This window comes from Antedon mediterranea, chromosome 5 (assembly GCF_964355755.1).
Source record: "Antedon mediterranea chromosome 5, ecAntMedi1.1, whole genome shotgun sequence".
NCBI classification, from domain to species: Eukaryota; Metazoa; Echinodermata; class Crinoidea; order Comatulida; family Antedonidae; genus Antedon; species Antedon mediterranea.
Window position 1 is genome coordinate 8,229,759 of NC_092674.1, and position 26,217 is coordinate 8,255,975.

Genomic DNA, 26,217 nt, shown 5'->3' on the forward strand with positions numbered 1-26,217 from the left:
AAGAAACAGCTTATACGGCAACGGCCACCCTGGCCAAAGCGCGTTTCGGCCGCCTACATAGAATGGGTTACGGCCGCTGCATAGCAAATTAAAAGCTTCTTAAATTTCTGCGGTACATTTCTTGTTTTATATAATAGATTGATAAATATTCCACTTATTAAATAATTTAATAAATCGGTAAAATTGACGTTTCGAAGCAACTATTCCATGATGAGAGGCGACATTTTTCGACATGCCTCGTGTGCGGCGAAGACTAGTTCAGAAAATGGAACAGTCCACTGCGGGGGTTATCCAATCATTAATTAACGCGCTAATACATGCATACCATGCAAATTGCCTGGGCGACGGTAATTTAGTAATAAGCGGAGAACTGAATCCCCCTTATGGAAAATGGTAAACACTGATATTTATGGTAGGGATTATTTTTTTCAGGGGTTGGTCTTGTTGGCCTTTTCGCACGAGGTCCACGCAAAGTCAAATAAAACGATGTGTTTTATCAAACAGAAATATAAATTAGCTTCAATTCAATACTAAATTAGCCAGATTTTGATAATGATAAAGACTCAAAAATTCAATTTTTATCGTTAAAATTGACATTTGAGGCGGATGTACATAATAATAATAACCGATTTACATATCAAAATAAAGAGTATTTAAAGCCTGATAACATGCAACAAAAATTACTCCACCACCTATTATGGACCTCGTGCGATCGGGTGCGAAAATGGGTAGGTGTTTTCCAAAGTTATTTTTAGCGCGCGGATTTCGGCTCGCCGGCTTTTGTACCTCATTTTTAACTCGCGTTTTCTATTAAAATATTTAATAAACATAGATTATAAATATATAAATATAATCCCTTAAACAAGATCTTTCCAGGCATATACAGTAATTTTTATTCTCATGGGTACATAAGAAATAGTATATTTTTAACTTCAAAGACACGTCACTTTTTGAAATTTCATGAACGTGTTAAAATCGCGGTAACGAAAATCAGGTTCATTGGGATACCTAATAATAATATAAATGTAAAAGAAATAAAAATTTTTAAAAATACATGCATTATTTATTTAATAAACATTTTTTCGAATTTTTATGGTTTTTTAAATTTGGCTAAAGGATTTTTAATTTGGCTAATGTTTTTCAAAACCTTTTGCCATTTTGGCGAACGAAAATTTGACCTTAGCGCGAGCGTAGAATAGTTATACTGTAGTACTGTAGGTACTGAACGCACTATCATTTCAATTTGTATTTTTATCAACAATTAATCTGTCCCCAGCAGCTGTTCTTTCTTAATGTACAGAATGAATGAATGAAAATAACATACATACCAAGTAGCGCTTGGAACAAGTGACTCTTAAAGATGCGTATGACCCTTTCGATAGCATTGCGTAAAGGGCGGTCACTTGGTTTGCTCAACTTTGAGTGATAATCCTCGAGAAGTTCCAGTGCCCTGTGGGCCTCTACAATAGATAAAAGAAAATCAAATACAATAATTACAGTAGTACTTAATTTTATTATAATTGGTATGCATAGTATTAGTATTAGTAGTATAAAGTCAGTGAATATATTTTTCCCCTTTCGATAGTGGTGGTGTTCAAAAAGAAATGTAATGAGGTACAGTATGTATGGGCGTTTTCTCCCACCTGAGAGGCTCACGGGTGATACCACTGTCTTGGAGGGAAGTTCAATAAAATATTTCACTTTTCTGGTTACAGTACTATGTTCTCTCCTTGAAGGGGATAAGGCCTATGTTGGTTTATCCAGGTAAGCTATACTTCGCACCTGCATAATGTAGAGCTCAATTCATCACAAGTTACTATACAATGGGGATCTGTGTTTAAAAGGTAACCCTGTTGGTCCGTTCTTCAATTTTACCAAATGTTACCATGTTTACTGTTCTATAAAACCCAGATGTACTGAAGGCCAGTAAACTTTAGCTGGTGTCAAGCATGTACTGTACTGTATGAGCCTAAAGGCCTTTTTACACAGAACTTCGGCAATATTGTGGTAAGCAAGCCGGCGTTATTGCCGGTCTAGACCCATTCACACAGAAGGTAATATTACGGTAATTTTACCGTTTTCTGTGTGAAAGGCTATACTGTACAGTTAAAAGGTGCAATATTTAAAGATTACTGTCTTTATAAAATAGAGGTCGCACCGCCACCGACAAAACATGTCATGCGCGCACATGTTTGCTGATCGTTTAGTTTTATTGGTTTTTATTTACGATGCATAAAACCTATATTTTTGCCCAACACCACTCCGTGCTAATAACTGCCCGATCATGATGGCCATTCTACAGAAACAAAATCTATTAATTAGGCCTACAAATAGACGCGAATTTAATTATCAGAAGCTGTTATGAGCTACTGTAGCACCAGGAGCGCGCACCGGAGGATGTTCCTGCTAGAACTATGCTACTGTAACTAGGGCCTAGGCTTTCGTATGTCACAGCAAGTTAAATAATCTTTAAACCAACATCTGTTATATTTTTATTATTAATTATTGGCCGTATTCTTCCATTGTATTATTTACAAACTAACCTAAAAAAAATATATATGGATATAATCTAATAATTTGGCCTAAAATAATTGCCACAGTCTTTCTCAATCAAGGAAAATGTCCGGAATTTATCCTTGCTTCACTGCGTAAGCAGGCGTTATATCGTGGACTCTTTCACACAGATCAGCCTTACGACCGTGATGGTAATATTACCGCAATTTTACTAGGTCCAGAGGCGGTCTAACGGAAGCCGGCATTAAGAGGTTTTTACCCTTTCACACATAAGCCGGCGTTCGCGAATTACCGCAATATTACCGTCTTACAGTTCTGTGTGAAAAGGGCTTACTATAATTGTAATAAAGTACTGTACAGTACTGTGCCATAGTTTACCTGTATACTGTATGCAGTAGCAATTTTACTTCAGTAATTATTAATTAATAAATTTAAACATCATCATGAAAAGTACTTAGCATCTACTGTACTTTTTGTAAGGTCCTCCCTTGCAGGAAAACCAATTCATCAGTTTACATAATTCATTTCCACAAGTGAGTGCACTAACAAAGGTCAAGGGAAACATATCAGTCAGACTATCAGAATGATTAGAAACTTTATAAACTGATACGAAGGTCAGCGCAAGGTCATACAATATCTGCAATCAACCAATGAAACTGTTGTTTGCAATACAGATAAACTACTTTATGTTCAAATGTAAAAGGTTGAATTGTGGTGTACATATTATTTATAATTTATAGTCAATACATTTTACAGTTAACTGTACTGTATTGCAAAGATGTACAGTATCTACATAGTACAATACTATAGAATGTCTATTTAAATAAAACAATTTCAGTGCATGCGTTCTGTAGATACAATACAGTAGTATTGTACAACACTTTGTATTCAAAATGTCTGAATCATTATCATCAAATAAATTCCACTATTCACACTGCACTTATTTTATTTACTAACATGGACATACATAAAATAAATGTCACTGCATGCATTGCAGTACTGTAGCAATACCAGTGACCTGATTCGACTGGGCAATCTCATTTGCAAATAGTAGAGAGGGAGCAGGGGTGATGAATTTTGTAAATGGTGGTCTCTGCTTAAAAAAAGTCTATTTTTAAACTTATTTTGACCACCATCCACATTTATAATTACTTTAAAATTATAAAGAAATATATTACTGTATATAATACTATTTGTGGAAATCAATTAACAACTGTTAAAACTGTTACAGTACTGTAGGCTTGTTTTAATGGAAAGGGGTTTAGACTGTTTAATGGAATCATTCCTGCTTATTTATAGGGCTCTATTTATTTGCCACGAGATAATAAAATAATGAGGAATAAATGAGGACTTGTTTGTAGTAGACACGCTCTATTGTATATGTTTACATATTAATCTCTGTCTAAACTACTGTGTAGAACCTATATTATTGTATATTATTTAATTATTAACTGTACTGTGATAACAACTACTGTACTTCTACAGTATTGTGTACAGTAGTACTATTCTATTCTACAGTATGTGAGAGCCTTATGATCAGTACTGTACCTACCAATGTACGAAAGATGTTACATCTTATAAATAAGTACAGTATAAAACCAATAGTGAATGTTTTATATTCGTGCAATGGTACTATACAAATAATGGCATTTGGTGAATGATGAAAGATTAGATATCAACTCGGCTATAACCTTTCATCATTCACCTCATGCCATTATTTGTACCATTACACACATAAATATTCATTATTTGTAGTGTATTTCAATGTACCAACTACAGTAATATTTATAAGTACACTCAAATATAGGAATACAGTACACTATACAGTATTTACAGTAATATAATACTGTACTACTACTACTACAACTGGGACACTCGATTACTCAGCGTATTTCCTGTTGTGGTTTTCTTAATTATCTTTCTACAATAGTTAGCGGGAAAGAACAAAAGGACGAGCAAGTAAAGATAATAAGGACCGTAATTACAAAAAAGTGTACAACTTTTTAAAACGAGTACACATAGGAAACAGCCACATCCTTGATAAACTTACTCATCTGTGTCAAGTAACAAGAGGCACGTTCACAAAATCTTCAATTATGTCGCTTTATTTTAACATTAAAACTTTTTAGAAATCGGAACATTATCGGCTTTAATAATGATAATGATGATGTGGCCTAAACAGAGCATGGCAATTATTGTAATGGTATAGTGTGTTTTTGTAATTTACATATTAAACCTTACTTTAATGTGCAAAAGTTATCTAATGCTTTATACAGTATTATACAGAATAAAAGTCACATACAGTTTAGTGTATAATTAATATTACTTGTACAGTACAGTAGGCCTATAGTACAAACTATTTTTAAAAATGTACCTGTAAGGTTGTAGAAATTAAGTAGGGTGGTATAAAGAATTTAGGCCGAGTGCTCTTTGTTTTTAGGTCAAACAATATAATATTATACAGTAGCCTATTGCGCATACTGTACTACAGTAAATGCACAACCAATTGTTATTTATAAATGTTAATGTACCAATTGTTATTTCTTTTTATAGTACTGTACAAAAACATATGTAAAACACAGTACCTACTGTACATTGGACTATTACAGTATTGTTTTATTTTTTTTTTATGCAATCATTTTTATTAGGTCAATATTTAGCGACTTCATGTTCATGACACAGGTACAATAAAGTACATGTATTATAGTTAGTTGTCTACAATCTGTCAATCTACTCTAATGTTATATTTCTGAGCATGCGCAATAAGTTTGGCTATTTGACTCAATAGCATAGTCTAATGACATGTTGTGAAAATCTGTATAGTAGTACTGTTTTTTATGGTATACTGTAATGTTACATTATATTTTACACAATGTAAATTCTCACAAGAATATTTCTTACAAAAAACGCTGCTTGCTTATTGTTATTGCTAAGGTCAAGTCTGGGGGTCACTTCATCAAGCCTAGATACTGTACTTCAAGTATCCTACTTATTACTAACAAAAACTTCAATGGACTGTTTTGATAATAATTCAATGATTATCTGACAGTGAATTATAGTAATATCATGGGACTCATAAATACCAGAAATGCTTTGGGATTTGTCATTAGACTCTTTTCCCAGCCGTTTTTTGGATTCAACAGGTGGTACCTATAAATTATAGTCGAGTTTCCATTTTAACAAAAATGTCAAAGTGTAGTACTATTACTGCTGCTTGATTTCATCTAATGAATGAGTCATCTCGTGTGACGTAGCGGGCTAGAGCAGCAGCGTGAAAATCTAAAATTTGTAAAGGTGTTTCTGTCATTTCACATTTGATACTAAAGCTTACTACTGTACAGTACAGGAAAGCATCTGTAATCAGGGGAATCTGCATTCTGTATAATAAAGGATTTAGCAATCAATTGTACCTTTTAATTAGCCTAAGACATTGAAAATCCTATTCTATTAATTTCACAAGACTTAAGATTTCAGGTCCCTCTGGTCCCCTCGAAGCCGGTTAGTTAAATTCCACTTAAAGCTGAGCGTAATCAATATTTGGTATAGGATTGGCTAGTTACGCATAATGCAAGCCGATTATAGACAGTTTTACAATGAAGAATTCCTATAATGAAATACTACAATAATCACTGTATACGTATTTGTTTAACATAAATTTCATATCTGTGCAATCATTGTTATCTGCCATACAGTTATCTGCTACCCTGTCAGGGATGCCACTCGTGTTTTTACTTAAATTCTGCTTGTATTTGTATTTTATGAATAGTTTTTTGATATTTTTTGTGTGGATATTTTCTGATATATTGAAATGCTATATTTTATCTTTATGTGCTACTTGGTATTGAGGATTCACAGGCTCTTGTCATAGCAATTTAGTTCCCTTTTGTGTTTCCTGCCATTTAGTTTGTACAGTTAGTTAGTTTGTTTAATTGGCAATACAAAATATGAATAATTCACAATACAGTAATTACTGTATTCTGGGCAGAGGTGAGTGGGGACACCCACATTAAATGTCTTCCCCTAGCCTAAAACTAATTTATTCAAGATGTACTATCCATTAAAAAAATCAAAATTAAAGTTTTTTTAATAAAATCAGACTTTAAATAGGCCATTATATATACTGTACTGTAACAAAGTTAATCACTTCTGTAGATAAAAACAGAAAATATATTTTTTTCGCTTATAAAATGACAAAATAAATGGTTATATTGAACCAAAAACCCACTGGCAGCCAATTTGACTAATATTGTTTACTTTAAATTATTATACAGTAGCTTTTTTCAGGTAAATAATTTTGTTTCAATTCAATTTTTGGTGATTTAAGTGATACAAAACAAAAAAATCGTTAAAAAAATACTTTTTCAGGGGGACAATCTAAAAAATGCATTCCACATGCCAGAATTTCAACAGAGTACCCATCAGGGAAACCTGTTTTAATTGGTTTTAAATTATTAAACCACCCTTTCTGACATCCACCATCTACAGTACTGCATACTGTACAGATCTGTCTACAGTATCTATAATGCACATCCACGTCAAACAGCGAAAATGGGACATTAAGTGTTCCGAGAGCCGTTTTCATTGTTTAAGTTAGCCGGAGCCTTTTTCGATTGGCTATAAATAGAAAGTTAACGAGCATTTCGAGCGACGCGAGTTCTGAAGTCCGTGTTTTATAGGCTGTCTAAATTTCCTTTTTAACGGGTTTATATTAAATTATATTGTTGTTTGATTTATTTCTGTTAATAAAGAACATTTATATTAAACAAAAACCACAACAATAGCAATTTTAGTTGATTATGGATTAATTTATTTGAATTCTAAGATAAACGTCTAAGCCAAGTGTAAACGTAAACAAAGCGAGTCATACGGCGAAAACAAAAAAGTGAAAACTAACTAATTTGTTAAAATAGCTAACATTAATTTGCAATTTTTAAATGAAATTCTGAAAACGCTATAATATAGTCTTATATGCATTTTCAAAGATTTCCAAATATAAGCTTGGGGTTATTTTTCAAACAAATTCTATAAGGAGTTGAAGAGAGTGTATTTTGAGCGAAAGTGCGGTGCGCGTAGGCCTAGGAAGACGCGGCAAGGCTGGAATACTCGTTTCCTTAGGCGACGAGAACGACGGAAAATGCGCTCCATCACTGTGCTCTCAATTTTAGTTCTTGTTAGGTGGATGATGCAGAATCTTATAATATGGGCATATAAATTTTAAAATAAAGTGCTCAACTTTCATTTTTCTTATAATTATGAAGATTAGTGTGAAGTGGGGACTGTTTGCATGCTTGAACGGCTGACTTGGTAAAATACTGAAAAATCAGTCAATTAGTTAGGCCTAGGCTAATTAATTAATGTACACAGTATATAATGTCATATTTTTATGAATAGGCTTACTAGTAATCTCATAATAAATCTGTTAATGTCACCTTTCACTAACATATGATTGATTTAAGTATATGCTGAAAATGTTTACTTTTTATCGGAGCTAAAATGAAATTTCACGGTTCCCTGCTTTTTATTTTATTATAATAATGGAGCAATAAATGAAATACAAATACACACCAATTAACATTTTAACTTTTAATATTATCACAAATTGCACCTTAAAAATCAGACAACAAGTTTTCTACATGAACTTAGCTAACATTTTTTGTACTAAGCCTAATCTTCAAAAGATTTACTATTACTGTAGTAGGCCTATTATCATTATTTATTTGCCGATTTGAAATGTACATTTAAACTTTATTAAACTACTGCACAACAACCAACCGCCATTTGAACCTTTAAATAAGTAAATTAGGATAAGTTAAAGTTTTTAAAAAATAAATGTCTCTTTGGCAATACATCTATAAATATCAATAATTACAGTATTAATAGTGCTTTTTCACATTATATGCCAGAGGTAAATTAATATGACTCATAAGAAATTGTTGTTGATTTAATGCTATTTGTATTGAAGTATGTAGAACAATCCTCTGGGGTCTGTAAAAAAAAACACAAAACATTCAATTAATAATAATCATTATTTAATTATATGTGTATATTTATTCTTATTTTCTTAGGCCTATAAACAACGCGCGCCTGACAATGAACACGCGCCAATAATGCACGCACTACCCCACTATTATAGGCTAAAGCCTGGCTCTCCTACTGTATTACTAGGCCTAGACTATATTGATTTATAAATAAAACAAAGAGGCTTTGTAGAGTTTTATCATTTAAAACAGCTTTCCTATATATTATATGTTGCCCTTATTAATTTACAAAACCACATTTTTTATCTTATGGCGTAAAAAATGATTTTAGCTACAACCATGTGTTCCATTTTCAATAGTGAAATACCCAAGAAGGCACATGTTTAAGCAGCCATTAAAAAAAAATAAAAAATAACCCCAACGAGATTTTTTTATTAACTACTATTGAAAAATCAAATATTCAGAAACTATAAAACCCACCTTCTCAAAAAATTGCGTTGTTTTATTACAGCCTCAACAAATTAGACAACATTTTAACATTCGAATAGCCTAAAATTGTTTAAAAAACATCGGTGTAATTCACCCTTGTTTCACACAAATATAATGGGTTCGTCGATTAAAAAACAATATCACGTGGTTCGTAGATGCCTCTTCAAAGGTTTTCATGAATTATTCATTAGTAAATAAAACCAAAAGTTCCAATTGGCCAGTTTGCAAAAACCTAAGATTTACTTTTCAAAACAAAGTTGCTTCCGGGTAATTGTCAACGCTGTCTCGTGTGCAAAAACGATTCGCTGCCGATAGAGGGCTCACTACTTTTTGTCCCTGGTGAATTGAGTGTGAATGCAATACTGTACACCCCTGTAAGCTCTGTCTACTGTATACAGGTCATGGAGTAAAGAATAATTCTTTATTCCATGATACAGGTACTAGTTTTACAAAAAAAAGTATGATGTGATATTTTTTTTGTCACATAAAGTTTGATACTGATAGACAGAGCTTAACATATCCTCTGTGTTTTTGTGAAAAATTTGGCTTAGCCTACAGACAGTGATGTACAGTGTACATTACACAAACCAGTAGTGGTGTTAGTAGTCTATGAGTGCTAGCTTACCTGTATAAACCGACAATAGCCCGTGCTCTCCAGAGGGAGGGCTTAGATACAAAAGTGAAAAGTTCCTAGAACACCCCTGCATTATGATGGACCCGTCCGCAACCACGCCCTCATGTGGGAACGTACCAACGTACCACCGTCATCATTTTCTTTCGTAAGCTAGTCACGATATAGACTAGGACTGTACAGTAATTATTACAGTATTCAATGTACAAACAATCATTTTCGATTAAACATATACTGGTTCTACAGTACAGTAATGCTATGCAACAACATAAATGTATTACTGCATATTCACATTCCTTGTGTCAACAAAATGTGTACAGCTGCATTATTTATTATTATAAGCTTCATAAATATATTGCATATTTCATCTTTATTTATCAAACTAGAAATTGTTTTCTTTTGCCTTTGACAGCTACAATATACTGTATCAAAACATATTCATATTAATAATCACACACAGAATTTAGCGCCCTTTCATCACACCTTATAGGATACCTCAATGTGTATTCAATCATAAATCAATATGATTGTATTAACACAGTTCGTAATGTACTGTATAATCACAGGTAAAGCAGGTAGGTATTTTTGATGGGTACTGTACAAACAATATGTTTAACATATTTTTTTAAATGTCACATTCCGGTTAAATATTCATTAGAATGGTTGTAATAATTTTAAATATATCTTGTGAACTTTACAGCAGTATATCAACCTGCAGAATTACTGTACAGTAAATAAGTGTAACAAGCTGTAGTACAGTACAGGAGGGTCATGTTTTGGCAGCCAAAAATGATTATGATAAACAGTGGTGCTATTATTCTAACTATTATTAAAACTAAAGACAAAATTATCAGATAATTATCTACGAAATTGAAAAAGTAAACGGAGATAGTTTTGAAATAATAGGCAGTTGGGAACATAACTATTACAGAGGGTGAGCAGGTATAACTACACAGTACAGGTAGATAGCATATTATAATACATCAAAACCAATAGTAGTTGGCCTAGGCTATGTAAATTGTGATGAATGAGGTAGCATTGCTGATGCCCTGCTGTGTGCATTCAATATATCTTCTTGACATTCTACTACTTGTAAGCTCTACTGTACTACAGTACTACTAGTACTACTAGTACTACTACAAAAATAAATGACTTGGACTAGGCCGTCAATTGTAAGACCCACTATAGTATACGCCGTTGCTAAAGATACGGTACCGTATCCATGCTTTTAAAAACTAAATATACGGTAATTATAGAGGGCGCTTCCGTTTGCTAAAAGTACGGTAAAATTGCATTCCTAAAACTCGTACCTAAATATAAAATTCGTTCCTAAATATAAAACTCGTTCCTAAATATAAAACTCGTTCCTAAATATTAAAAACCTAACCCTCTAAATAACCTCTCTTAAATTAAAAACTAAAAAAAAAAATTTAAAAAAGACGTCAAGAGTATCGAACCTCCAACCCCTTAAGCCAAAGCCTCATCACATGTCCACTAGGCTACACAGCTGGCTTGCAGAAAACCAATGCAATAACCTATTTGATTAACATCCACATTACATAGCGCCCTCTATAATTACCGTACCTTTAGTTTTTAAAAGTATGGATACGGTACCGTATCTTAAGCCATAACGTATAGTATATGACCCCCGGGAGAGGTGCATCATTTACAAATAATTACTGACGCAGGGGTGCGTAGAAAAACCTAGAAGGTACGTCGCATTAATGAACGATGGTGTGTCAATGTTCGTCACTTTATGCATTTGTCAATTGTATGACCCACTATACGACCCCTGGGAGAGGTGCATCATTTGTCCGATGTGCGTCATACTGTACCTTACGGAAAACCATGACGCACCCATGCGTAAAAAATGTGACTTACCTTTAGGTGACCATGACACAATGTGATTATGTTGTTTAAGATATTTTGGGTGGTAAAGTGACGGACATTGACACACCATCGTTCATTGATGTGACGTACCTTCTAGGTTTTTTTACGCACTCCTGCATCAGTAATTATTGGTAAATGAAGCACCTCCCATACAATTGACAAGTGCATAGCACCGGCCTAGGCTAGTCCAAGTTTTTGTAGTAGTACAAAACTTTTGCACCACACTCTCGAAATACCCAATTAAAAAACATTCTCGTTTCACCCGCTGCGCGGCGGTGATGGTTGAGTTAGTCTTATGTTATGCCCAGTTTTAGCGGCCTAACTAGGCTAGGCCTAGGCCTATCTATTCTTATTATAAAATAATATAGGCATAGGTAGCGACTAGCAAAACCGCTAGAGGGCAGCAGACATCTTTAGGGAATAGACAAGTGTGACCCTTAACCTGTTAAAAAGGGGTCAACTTGCGCATGAATTTACGAACTCTGATTGGCTATTCAGAAAAAACGAATGACTGTACGATCTTTTCCGGAAAATTCCGATGAAAAATTTGAAATTCCTTTGCCCACATGTCTTCGCGATGACATTTTATTTTGGGCTCGAAATGTTAGTAAAATCAGAAAAAATCGAAAACATGCCTAATATTTTGGGATTTTGCTTATATATTTTAGATATATTTATATTTTAACAGTGTACGCCTTTGGTTTTACATAAATATCACCTATATTGGATCACAAAAGGTTTTTAATCACCTGATGCTAGGTGAGTAAGCAATTCTAGGCCGCGAAGTGCCTGATGACGTCATCACACAGCCTGGCTGAGGTGGGGGTATTCCTCCGGGACATTCGCGCAGTCCGGGGAGAGGGTAAACATAAAATAAGTACTTTCTATCTTATTTTTGTGATTTTGACACAATTTCCAAACAAAATGTGGTACTATGCAAATATATATTTGTCACCATCAACTTTCTAATTAAAAATATGTTCATAAAATGTATTTATATGTGTTTTAGTAGTATTTTCACCCAGTGACTATTTGTGTACAAGGTCACAAACGCGGGGTGGGGATTCCTATGTAAACAAAGGATAGTGATGGTGCCAAATTTTTACACCTTATTTTATTCATAACTTTCGAAATACTCAATCAATTTTGTTGATTTAAAGTTTAAAATGCTTACGATTATATACTCTTTCAAACTGAACACTATTCAAATGCAGAAAGATAAATTGAAAAATATATGCCAGTCCCTAGCATAGGCTAGCTAGACCTAGGCCTAGCGACTGTTGGTAGTTCTAGGTCTAGCATATGCATCACAGATGAGAATGAATACATTTTGTGTTTACTTTGAATTTATCATCATCAGACATTAATTCTCACATTTTTTGCAAAAATACACTCTAGCTAGGCCCTGGCTGGCTGGGTACACAGCATGCAGTGAAGTTTGGTTAAAAATTAAATAGATATTAAAGTGTATTGCTAAATACCTCACCTTGCTTACGAACTGGCATACTGTTTAGGCCTAGTATGATAAATCCCAAAGTTAGAACAAGTTATTTATCCAAAATGGTAACACAAACACGATGGTGAGTATCAGAAGCAGACAGGAGGCTAGCTGGCAACGTATCTCAGTTTTCTTCGCTAGAGCGCACACGGGGTCACACCCGCCAGCGGTTTTGTTTTGCTAGGCCTCACGAAAGTTTGGTAAACAATAAAAGCTCGTTACGAAATAAAAAAAGCAAGCAAGAAACTGATAATAGTAATAACTTAGCATAAACAACTAAATTCCACTGCCGTTTTCAAACATTAATTAAGCTTCTACGTTGTGCACACACAAACCACAATCCGTGCGAATTCCTACGATCCCTGACTAAAAAAAAACCACGGTGAAATCCCTGCAAGATGGCGGCAGACGCGGAAGTGATCATGTGACCTTCAAAAGTTCACAACATACAACCGCAAAACGACGAATTTTGTGTGATTTTTATATAAAATCAATATTCTAAATACCTAATGTGTTTATCTGAATATACAATTATTCAAATCAATAATATAACCCTAATCAATTATATTAGATAAAAATTATTTCTGGTGAAATAAATGATCTCTGAGACGCAAAATAAATTCATAAGACAAATTAATAAATAAATAAATTAAATTAATTAAGTGCAGTGAAATATAATCATTAATTTTATTTATTTCATTTCTGGCCATTCTAGGGAAATGAATAAAATTCGCTTTGCCACAGCCCCCGCTCAAATACTTTGTGTCCGAACCCCAATAGTCAGATCCTGGCTAAGGGGCCTTGATTAAAACCTAGGACATAACTATTTTTCGTTAAGCCTTATCTACAGGCACTATACATTAAAAACAAACATACAATAAGTTATTAAATTGAATAAATTAAATAAAAAAAGTAAATAATGATTAGATTCATAAAGCTCTCACTTGTGAAAATTATGCTGTATTATTACAGTATATGTTCATGTAGGTAATATTATGCACAATTATGGGCTACTTTGGTCGCTGTTGGATGAAGATGAAATAAAATTAAAATTAAAATAAAACTACTGCATGTCTAACTGTATTTTGATAGGCCTACTGTTTAGGCATACTTTAAACTGCTCGACTGATTTAGATAAATAAAAATATCCAATTCAATAATGACGTAATAGGGATTCCCCAATAATTTCCGCAAAATGTTTTCTACATAGCATAAGGGCTACATATGCTTGCCTTATGCTTTGTTTGTTTTATTATTGTCTTGTTTTTGTTTGTTTGTTTTTTTGTTTTTTTTGGATAAGGGAGTCATTTAAAATTGTGTTTTTATCTTTGGTTTGCACTTAACCCTTGAGTGGTGTCTACCTTTACGGATCGGAAACAAATGACACATGCATATGACTTCAACAAACACCCATGCCGGCTGCTTTTAACCAATAACAAAATGATTCGTTTTTTATTACCCATCATTATCATCGTCCTCATCATCATCGTCATCATCATCATCGTCGTCATCATCATTGTCATCATCATCACTCATAATTAGAAGTTTTGTTTAATGTGTGTAAATCTCGTCAAAGATACTAACTACACTACACTATACATTACACTTCTTTGACACGTATCCGCTATCATTGATCTCGTCAGCATACTGTACTAGACTCCAAACTTTTTAATTATAATAGAGGGCGCACGTCTATTTTAAAGAACCTTTTCGGTGTCATGATGAGATGCAGGACTTTAGTCGGCGACACCGTATTTTTTCACTTTTTTTACTGCTATGATTTGGCATGAGGTTACTTATTCTATTTAAATTAATTTTGAAATAGAATGGATGATTTATTTATTTTATCTATTTTATTTCAACAATATCTACGAGGGTGGTCCATCCAGCCAAAGCTGATCATTAGGGACCCTTACAAAAATACAACATGACGGGACATAAACATGTAACAATAAAATTAAATTAAAATAAATAGTATTAATAAAGATTAACGAAAAAAATAAAGCACAAAACAAGAAGATGGTTCTTGTTAAGCAAATATTTGAATGAAGAGTGGGATAAAGCAAGTCGAATATCTAAAGGAAGAGAATTAAAAAAGAGCATTGAAGCTAAAAGACTGTTTGAACAGACTATAAAGGTTTGTTTTAATCATACTCTGTGTAGCCTACATTATTGAATACCATCGTTGCCGGGGTGAAACATTTAAGAATTGAGCAGAAATCGGAACTAGACTTTAATTTATCAAATAAGTTTATTCATCAATAACTAAAGGTGGGCCTATCCTTACAGTGATTCAGACTCGTATTAAAGCATTAAGTCTGTGCTGAAACAGTTTGTGCAGATATGTAGAAGAAAAAAACTTGAAATTTAACCATCGAAAGTGTCCAATCCAAGACAATTTAAATCTAAAGAACACCTAATTTCAACCTATGTGTAATAATCCTTTCCAATTACTTTATATTTTACAGCGAAGAGTGCCCCCTGACATTTTTACTTTGTCGGTACCAAATTTTCATTACTGTTTTTTGTCAGTCCCGTGTTGATGTACTTTATTACTTGATGATTGACGAATGAATGAAAAAAGAGACAATAAATACAAGCTGTTTGATTTTCTTTGAAACAAGTACCCCATTTACACATGTTGCAGATTACGGCTGTTTTGTGTCCACATCACGGTTCATTGTCATTGAAACCATCTTAAACCTAAATAATCTCAAACTAAACAAACAGTAATTTAAATGAAAGCACTCAAAAACGGAGTGAAGTACTCGGAAAAATATTGCCACAGAGGGCGCATGTTGATATTTCGGCCCATGTTAAAAGCATACAATTTTTAATGAACCGATTTTCTTGAACTTCAACAGGCATGTCCTGTAAGTATACCTATTTACACCGAAAAATTCAGAATGATAATTTAAAAACTGTAGGCGCCCGCGTGCTAACAAAGAAGCAAACACACAAAGGATGTACTATACTTGCCAAACTTATATTTTGCCAAGTATTAATAATTAATAAGAACAAACGTATGCTGTATATTTTTATTAGAATACAAATTTACATAAATTGGTGGCGCTATTATGAAACTGTACATGTCAAAGAAACCTTGTGCATAAAATATGTTCTTCAACTATTAGACCAACTATTGTTGTGTGATAAAAGCTAGATATTAATATTGTTTTGGCGAGCACAAATTCATTTGATTATGTTTTAATTAAGCGTACTGTTTCATAGAAAATGTAGATCTGAAAACTTACATATACTACAGTATAATAATGAAATACACATCAGATTGCGTTTTAATATTAAGTTCGCTCGAGAATTGTTTTGGAAGGACGCTCTCTAACGTCTGTCAAATTTCTTCTTTTCAATTTTAACTACTGTACCCGCAAGTTAATAATAATTACTATATAATCTATTGCAATCCATAAATACCCAACACAGATTGCCGCAATTTATTTTTCTTTTAAATCATCAATTCATAAGTGCATAAGTACTATAGACCTACCTATGCCTAGTATACACTATTTGCTTAGGACTAAGACCTAATTATGTACACATAGCCACCAAAGAGGAACATGTTACCATGTCATTCCTTAACTATGGGTTACCAGGTTATGTAGCTATTAGTAATACAGCAACAACACAGAGGCATAAAAAGAACTGTTTCAGTACCGCTACGCGATTTTTCTTTACGTACATAAGTTGGGGACCCCTCATGAAACGTCACAAAATAAACATGAATATTCATTAGTCATATCTATAAGAGGTGACGTAAGAATTGAGCTGACTGCAATTAGCTAATGCAAATGCTTTCTGTCGAGCAGTCTGTGTAATAGTCGAGTGGATTAGACATGGACATGTGTATGTATTCAAGAGTAAATGAGCCTCATGCTATACATACTAGGACGACAACTTAACGATCGACGATAAATAGATAAACGTAAATAACAAATAAATACATTTGCAAAGTGTTCATCCCGGATAACCATTTATTAGATAAAAATATTTTGTTTGTAATCCAATAAAATGACGTCCTGATCAACAAGAACAATAAAATCGTTGTATCGTCACAATAGCATTGCTCTTATTAATCATGACGTCATCTGATTTGACGTGTGAAAATATTGTTTTCAGGCAGCAAAAAATGGTTTTCTATACATAGTTCTAGGATGAACATTTTCTTTTGTTATATGTAAGAAAAAGTTATCACCGATCGTTTTCGTCCTTTGTAAACATTATAATGTTTCAACCAGCAGACATCGGTAGGTATATCCGCAGCATTTTGTTGAGTTGTCAAATTCTCTAGTTCTATACTTATTGAACAGCTTATAAGTTTGAAAGGGGCAGTTACTCGATCATTTTAAAACATGCACATTTTTAACAATAAAGAATGTACCGTAATAATGCACTCTGTAAGTTTTGTCTTTGATGTAGGCCTACATTGGCATTATATTTCTTCCCAATTAAATTGTTTCCACATTAGGCTTAATTCTAGAAAAAACAGTCCGATGTAGAATGTACAAATATTCAAAAACAAATAAATGGTCCTCGGAAAAGCTGGTACTAGAAACGGTGCATTTTTTAACGTATAAATAATTTCTTTCTAGAACATGATTAAATTCTTCTGTAGATTCTATAAGACATAGACCTAAATACATATACAACGCCCTCTATATTCTTATGTACATGGTGGGATAAATAAGGCACACATGCACTTATTTAATGCTAAAATTTTCGTCAATAAAATAATATATTTGCACAGTGATTATTGCCGAAATTGCTATATTTATATATGTCATAACAAACCTTAAATATAATTAACCGTATATAAATTGCTATAGAGTAAAATCTTACTGTGCATTTTCTACCCCTGAAATAAGACTTAATGCTACTTACAATATTTAAACATCTTTTTTGAAAAATACACAACCTAGATCTAGTTGCTATCGGACGCGATTAAAAGAAAACGTGAATGCAGAAAGTAACGTAGGTAAACATGCGTCTGTATTCAGCTTGGTTCTCACTAGGACGCAACGCAAGGACTTAGACGCAACGTAAAGCTTGGTTCCCACTAGAGACGCAACGTAACGCAATCTACGCAACGTAAGCGTCCTAGTGAGAACCAAGCTTTATTAGCAGAAACACTCCTATCATCAAGTTTTATATTTTGCGACGACAGGATTTACTCTCTTTGACGTTTACCGGTACTTTCTGATCTGGCATACGTAGAGTTTCGTTTTTAATTCTTGTCAGTGTTACAAAGCTAGACGTAGGCCTAGATAAATTACGTAAGTCCTAAAGCTTGGTTCCCACTAGCGACGAAACGTAACGAAACCTACGCAACGTAAGAAAATGCCGTTCCCATCATTGCGTTTGCCCCCGTCTGCGTGAAATCAAACCTAAGATGTTTGCAGCACTATTGTGTCGTAGGTTCCCACTTGTGATTCGCAATACAGAACTTTGCGTCGATACGTCGCTACGTTGCGTTCTGGTGGGAACCGCGCTTTACAAAGCTAGACGTAGGCCTAGATAAATTACGTAAGTCCTAACATTAATTAATGGTCACATGACATCTTAAAAAAGTAAAAAATCATATTAGAACTTCATAGTGAGAAATAGTTCGGTTCACTTGTTATAAGAATTCAATCATTAACCAAAGACTTGGGGAATAGGTAATAGAAAAAAATGCAGTCCATGAAAACCTATGGTTTTATTAAAATGTTTAAAATTAATAAGGGAATTGTTTTATTACCCAAATTCTGTCTGTATGTCTTGGACGCCATTTTGTCGAAGGGTATGAATATATCAACGGTGTCGTATAACAGACATAACATTGAGACATTTTGAACCCGTTGATGTAGTTTTAATTATATAATGTTACAATACATTAATGCTTATAACCTGATCTTTAATAATGAACTCTAAAAATATTTGCGATCGAATTACATTTACAAAAAAATATATACTTGATGTCCCTTGCGATAGCTGCATGCTCTTCTGTCTACTTTTTATATTATTGGCAATAAATAAATAATAAAAGAGATATCAAATATCTAGAATAATAATCATTACACATTGTATGCATATCAAATCAATGATTTACTATTCTATATTATTTATTTTATATTTTAAAGTTTTGGTAGGCCTACTCGTGTATCATCGTGTTTATACATAATGACGTATACATTTTATGTGCTGATGTCATCATTATATGTGTAACTGCAGGCTCCCTTGACATCTGTTTCCACGGGTGCTGTGGTTTGGGTATTTTAAATAATAATGTTGGTAGAAAATGTTTAGAATGTATTTTGCTTGAATCAGTGTTCATCTGGTAAATTACAAAATCACGGTTTGGCCAAGCGGTTGTTATCTACACGAACCAGAAAAAGGAAAGAAATGTGTTCACAATGTGTGTGTATACGGTAAGTATAATGTACAAAGCTGAAGATATGTATAGTAAAACAGGTGGACGTTACATAAAAAACCGGCAGCCCGATTAGCAATCCTTAAACTTAAGCGTACCTTCGCTCACAGTTAACTCGAGCGAACTGGAGAAACATATTTGGTTATTATTTTGCGAAGCGCCCTCTTTTTATAAAATAATAAAATGGTAATACATTTCAGAAATCGAAACGTTCTATTGAGTGCATCTCTCTGCATCTAAAGTGGAAAAATCGCGTTCGGATGGGTTATAAAACCAATCAATGCATTGTTCATCAGAGCAGATAAACAAACAGGAGTAACAGCAACATCCTTGGCAGATGTAAGAACAAAGTTTGCAACAAGTAGGAAGAGTTTAGACAGGGATGCAAGGAGATTATAATACCAGAGGTTAGTAAGTTGGAATGGTGAAGGGTTCATATGAATCCAGCATAGTAGCCCTGTCTACCATTAATAATGACAAAAAAGCCTACATAATGTTTACCAATACAAAAAAACAAACATGGGCGCGCCAAACGTGATAATGGTTTCATGAGGCCTTGTGCCATATTGTCCTTCAGCAATAACGTAACAAATAGGCCCAAATATTATATTTAGTCTTGAGAAAAATCAACAGAATTTACGAAATAAGTATGTTCCCGATGTTGACTTAATAACAACTTAATTGTGCAGTTAATTTTAGTCTTAATTTTTGAGAACCTAATTGTTATACGACCAACCTATTTAATTAATTACTATAATAAACACAGACAAAAATATCAATCATATCTTTGGAATAAATTAAATATTTGCAATTATACATATTTTACAAATCGTCGTCACACGTCCATTTCGTATTCGTTTTTCTCTGCACGGATTTTTGTGGTCGGGGAAACAACATCATTTCCACGACTGTGATTTGCTAATCGTTCTGCCGCTACTTGTGTCATTAAACGTTCATCCTCAAAACTGCTATCTTTACGCATAGCCCTTGATATCATTGCTTCATTGTATGTGTTGTTGTTCACCGCTATGTTCCCGCCATATTTCTTCCTATAATGGTGAATGTAGTATATTGCAGATAAAATAGCAAAATTTAATAAAAGAAGGGCGGCCCCTACGATGAGAACTATGCTCATTTGAGAACCACCCTTGTTACTGTTTGAAGTTGCCGACGCAACTTTTTCTATTTCGATGACTGGCGTACTAGTTATTGACCGCGTAGTAACTGATGACGTCATTTGACGCGTAGTTGGTACATTGTTCTCAACTTCATTACCCTCCATATTGTAGCATTTACCAGAAAGTATTTCTGTCACTTTTGGAATGTAATGTTCCCAAAATGACATTTTATGAAGACGATAAAAATCGTTAACTTTTCGTTTTTGGCCTATATGAAGATACTCTTGATTGGCAACAGTGTATTTCAACCAATCGTACCTACTATCACCATTTTGTATATCCTGCTCCTTTGGCATATTAGGATTTCTAAAATGTATAAAAAAAGCAAATGAATACATAAGATAATTTAGATATTATGATATATAGAACTGTAAGTCGTGGAAATAATTTTACATAACACGAGAGAGCACATTCAGATGCAGCAGGTTTTCCACAGGTTGTTAAAGCTTGGTTCCCACTAGAACGTAACGCAAGGACGTAAACGCAACGCAAGCGTTTTAACCAATGACAAGCGAAGTTATATGGTCAATTCACTTGCGTTGCGTTACGTCCTTGTGTTGCGTCGCTAGTGGGAACCACGCTTAAGCAAGGACGCAACGCAGGGACGCAAGTCGCAATTTAGGTGAATTGACCAATCAAAAGCGATGGATTATTCAAACTATCACTTGTGATTCATCAATACGTTTACGTTGCGGATTTAGGTATACTTTTTCAAATTAGAACATCTCAAAATAATTACCCTGTTTTCACAAAATTTGTCCAGTGGGTCATTACTGAACGGCTAATCTGAGCCTCTCTCCTTGTGTAGTTATATGCATACACCCCTATGCCACTTGGAACCAGTGGAGCACCCAACACGAACGGCAATTCGTCCAGGAATATTGACCCTACAAGACAATAAATATAAACACGTCACAAAAGATAAAAATCATGGAAAAAGAATTATTATTATACCATAATGCACGGTCCTTACAAACTTTGCACCCAAAGGTCTATAACAATTTGTTATTATTTGTTAGAATATCACAATCTGTTACGACGTCCCTTCCATTGATAGCAGCGCCTTGCGAAAAATCCCCTAATATGAAAGGATAATTTGCACCCAAAATTCTTTACGATATAACACTTTATTATAATTTGTACAAATTGTGTTGTACAATCTGTTACGACGTCCCGTCCATTGATAGCAGCGCCTTGCAAAAAAGCCCCTAATATAAAAGGATATTATTTCTACGCATCTTGAAGATATGATTATGAATATTGTCAGAAAGTGTCGCGAGACAGTGTTATCGAATCTCAGACAAATATTATTATATTATATATCGTGTATCGACTGGGGATATAGAATTACAGCTATCTGATACTGAATATTTGACGTTTATTTTTTATAAATGTGTTTTAAATAGAGTAAAATACAAATCGTCAATATAAAATTAAACTGGTGAAGTTAATAATATTGAAGTGTAGTTACAAGACTGTTAATTAGATTTCGACTAGTATTAATATATAACGAGATTAATATATTATAAGCCAGAGGGTAGCGACAACAACGGTTATTTCATAGTTGAGAAATTGATCATGTCTATTGCAAGAGTGCTTACATTCCAATAACCACTGTTAGACTTTATTAATTTCATTTTTTTTTAAATTCACAATTTAATAACAAAGTTATACAGACAAAAACGTACAATTATAGACATAATATATAATTGTTTTAGGGATGTACTTGTAATGGCAAATAATAAGTAATGTTGAAACAGTCGAATGATCCCAACTATTGTAGAAGGCAAGCCTTGTCTCACTGGGACTTTTATTTATTTATTTATTTAACAACATCTTTATACAGGATTACACAATCAGGTAAAAGAAAACATGTTTTGCATTGTCATGGTTCTGTGTTAACAAAGTCGGGGTAAAACATTAGGTGTGGGGAAAAAATTAGATCGATATCTAACTTTGAATGAAGCAATTGTTGGGAATATTTGATTTCAGTTGGTAGGTTATTCCATATTTTAGCGCCTGCAATTTTGAAGGACGAGTTCATCTCATTCACACCAAAAATACATATGCCTACCTGCCCAGCGTCGTGCAAAGCTAGTCCTCATTCTCGATGCGAAGAAGTAGAGATATCCCACAAGACCCGCTTCGTCGAACATTTTAACTGTCTGTATCGCTGGAACAACCCATTGCCTGTCACTTATGAATGACAAGACGTTCTCTGAATACGATGTTGATTCTGCCGTTGTACCGTCCTCCCAACCAGTATATTCGAAATGAATAGCTTTCTTTATAATATCACTGCCGGAGAAAGACGGTGTTAGTAATAGAATATAGGCCTACATCTGTGTTATCGAATAAAGGCCTGTAAGACCTAAATACTTATCATTAAATTAGGTCCGAGCGGTTAATTTATTTTATTTTATTCAATCGAAACCAACCGCAATAATTACCAATATTAACCTGCCGTATTTATGATTTTTATTTTCTTAAAAATGTAAAATATTTCAAAATTCAGGTCTTCCACTTATTTACTTGAAGATTAGATTTTTAGAGGAGTAGACAAATAAATAATGTTAGGGCCTATACATTTTGAGATTATCGTAGCTGAATATGACACTGTGTAGCCAATAATATAACTACTACCCCATGGACTCAATACTGTTAGTATTTACTGCAACAAATACCTATAAAAAATATATTTCTCTTCCTATGGGAGTATTCGGTAACGTCATCGTATAGCACTTGACAAACAATATAATAAAGATTATCATTATACATAATGATAGCTTAAGACAACCAAATGTTGTATAAAATAACACAATAATCCACACTATTATATATTTTGATTAATGATAGTAATAAAATGTGATAATATTCTAATGTTCATATGCTTTTGTCCCTTAGGTAATTTGTATTTGCGATTAGATTAAATTTTGAATCTATGTCATTGTGAGAATGTGTTGATGACCATTAAAGTTTAATATGAATGACACTCGTATAGAATTAGGTATTGTAAAGAAACGTTATTCAGTTCACATTCAAAGAAAACAAAATCAACGTACCAAAATAATAAGAAATAAAGAAACTATAAAAGAAATAAAGAAATTGTAATGAAATCAAAATGGGCAGGATACATAAGAAGAATAACTAACAATATGTGGGGAAAAGGGAGTCACAGAATGGTAACATCTGACCGAAGAAGAAAAAAAAAGAGGGGTGACATCACAATATATCTAAAAACTTCAAAATAGCCAATAGCATCACATCACACCACACCCCTTTGCCTCAAATGAACCTCAGTAATTAAATACTTTTCAGGAACGAACAACTCTTCGTGACGTCATGCAAAAACATACCTTACATAATTAGGACTCTAACGCGTCTTATCTTTTGTCCTTTAGGCCATCACTCACTTACTCACAAGGGTGAAATGATTTATTATTTTTATTGAATTCCTCAGAAACCTAAATGTGTTTCATAAAGAATTTTAATACATTAGTTCCATTGACTGCGTTCTCGTGTGAGAAATCCTATTGTTTAGTTTATGGTGCCTCGGAGGTTGCATAATGATAACGTTATTTTTCTATATAACCATTTAAGAAATTTTTTCTCATTATCTTCTCAAATGGTGTGGTAATAAAATACATTTAAAAAACAATGATGATAATGCATCAATGTATGCGATCGCGTTCAAAGGTAAGCTGAAACTATGACAAAATATTGATAGTATACTTTATTATATTAATTTTATTTAAATGTTTGTATAGTGTCACTGTAGCTTGGCATGCTTCCTACCAATGGAATACCAGTATTCGTATTCACAAATCACGCTTCAATAAGTACTTAAACACTATAGGCTCTATAGTATTTCAACTTAAGTCAATAATATTGTAAACTTCTTAAATGTTAAAGGTGTCTGAAGACTATGATTGGTGAATACGGCCACTGGTCTCGTATCATAATTCACTCAGAGCTCCGATACTGTGTATGCAAATTCAAGATTCAAGAACCGGATATAGGCTGCCCCCTATAGACCAGTAGCAAACCAAAGCCGGATGTAGCAAACTTTGAATCATATATAAACAACTTTTCTTGATAGTTGAAACTCAGCTAAAGCTACTCCGGAAAGCGACTGCACCGGGTTTTATTTTGCTATCAAAGACACTATTTAGTTCCAGAACCGGATATAGGTTGCCCCCTAGACCAAATATGTATATTATCTCTATGTAGCCTAATATTCTCCTATGTTTTCAGCGATTTATAAATATGTAAAAAGGTGTACCGTAGCCTACATATTGACCTACCGAAAGTTTATGCCACTTCCATAGTGGTTTTGTACAAATCCAAGAAGAATTTCGTCATAATCTTTCGCTAGTATTGCCCCATTTTCGTCTGTTTGTAGCTCAACTAATTCGTACGCATCGCCTTCCGTAAAACCCGTCATAATGCTAACCTTCCGTACTGTATTACGTATCAGGTTGGCCGGTACGTCCGTAATTATATCTCCGTCTATTACAGGCCCAAAAGCGATGAAATATAACGGGGCACGTATATCTTTTTCTGCCAGTAGAAGCTCTTCGAACGGTACATTTCGGAGTTCGTCGATGATGTCGGACTGTGGTTTCTTCTGGCAGCCAAATCGTTCTGCTAGGCGGTCAAAGTAGGTAGAAGGTTCGGTAGACATTACCCAGGGAGCCAATGGGGAGCCGCCTTGTGCAATCACACGATGTATAAGGCCTATTTAAAAGAAAAACAATAGTGATATATTTAATTCAGACAACCGTTTAATTTGACATCATATGTATAGCATAAACCTTGTACACATTGGATAGAGGAGGCCACATGGCAATGGAACCGACGTACATTGGTCAGGACCCTTAAGTTACTGTAAAATACAATGTGTAATGTACATGAACTGTTTATGGATACTGCCTATTGGCAGAGAGGAAAGCGTAAAGTTGAAACACAACATTGTCTTTTCTATTTAAAATTAAACTTTTACATAAAAATAAACAACATTTGTAGGCTTACCACTTGTGCGATTGGACAGGGCCAATATCCCAGAGCTAGCTGCACCAGATCCAGCTCCAACTACTGTTACCCTACTTTTATCTCCATTGAATGCTGATATATTATCTTGTATCCATTGAAGAGCTGCAATTTGGTCTTGTAGTCCATAGTTTCCCTTAGCTGCACCGGTACCAGAACTTAAGAAACCTATAATTGAAGGATTATTCGTGTGTATAGGTCTAATAAGTACATTATAAGAAAAAAAACCTATAGTATATTCTAGATATTTTAGTTTAGGTTCTAGATAGCGATTCGACGATTCAATATCTGTTAAAAACTACCCACTTTCCAGGGCTGGCCTTTCTCCATTTAAATTTTTATTTGTTTGCTTTTTAAATTTTTTATTTTACTTATGTCTTTTTACATCATATTTTATATTCTTACTATGTATAATGTATATCTTACTCGTCATACTTGATTATGTTTATGTATCTTTTTTGATGGGTGAGCCTTAAAGTTCTTTGAACTTTTTTACCCACCAGCCACACATTTTTCTTATATATATATATAATGTTTATTGTTACTTATCATATTTATTTTGTGTT

The 26,217-nt window shown here is 33.8% G+C and overlaps 2 protein-coding genes across 5 annotated transcripts in view; both read right to left on the bottom strand.

The window, feature by feature from the left end:
- Positions 1-13,383, bottom strand: part of LOC140049588 (disks large homolog 4-like) — a 130,948-nt gene extending 117,565 nt beyond the window's left edge. For both annotated transcript variants that reach the window (XM_072094519.1, XM_072094518.1), the window contains exons 1-2: positions 12,989-13,383; positions 1,329-1,460 (exon numbers count right to left, since the gene is read on the bottom strand). In XM_072094519.1, coding sequence (XP_071950620.1) covers positions 1,329-1,460; positions 12,989-13,007 — 151 coding nt within the window. In that variant the 5' untranslated portion in view covers positions 13,008-13,383. The remainder of the gene's footprint in view (positions 1-1,328; positions 1,461-12,988) is intronic.
- A 2,211-nt stretch (positions 13,384-15,594) lies between these two features.
- LOC140048650 (neuroligin-4, Y-linked-like) overlaps positions 15,595-26,217 on the bottom strand; it is a 58,796-nt gene continuing 48,173 nt past the window's right edge. For 2 of the 3 annotated variants that reach the window (XM_072093417.1, XM_072093418.1), the window contains exons 5-9: positions 25,634-25,819; positions 24,907-25,339; positions 22,677-22,900; positions 21,342-21,489; positions 15,595-20,908 (exon numbers count right to left, since the gene is read on the bottom strand). In XM_072093417.1, the coding sequence (XP_071949518.1) occupies positions 20,260-20,908; positions 21,342-21,489; positions 22,677-22,900; positions 24,907-25,339; positions 25,634-25,819 (1,640 nt within the window). In that variant the 3' untranslated portion in view covers positions 15,595-20,259. The remainder of the gene's footprint in view (positions 20,909-21,341; positions 21,490-22,676; positions 22,901-24,906; positions 25,340-25,633; positions 25,820-26,217) is intronic. The other variant, XM_072093419.1, reaches the window with a different exon arrangement.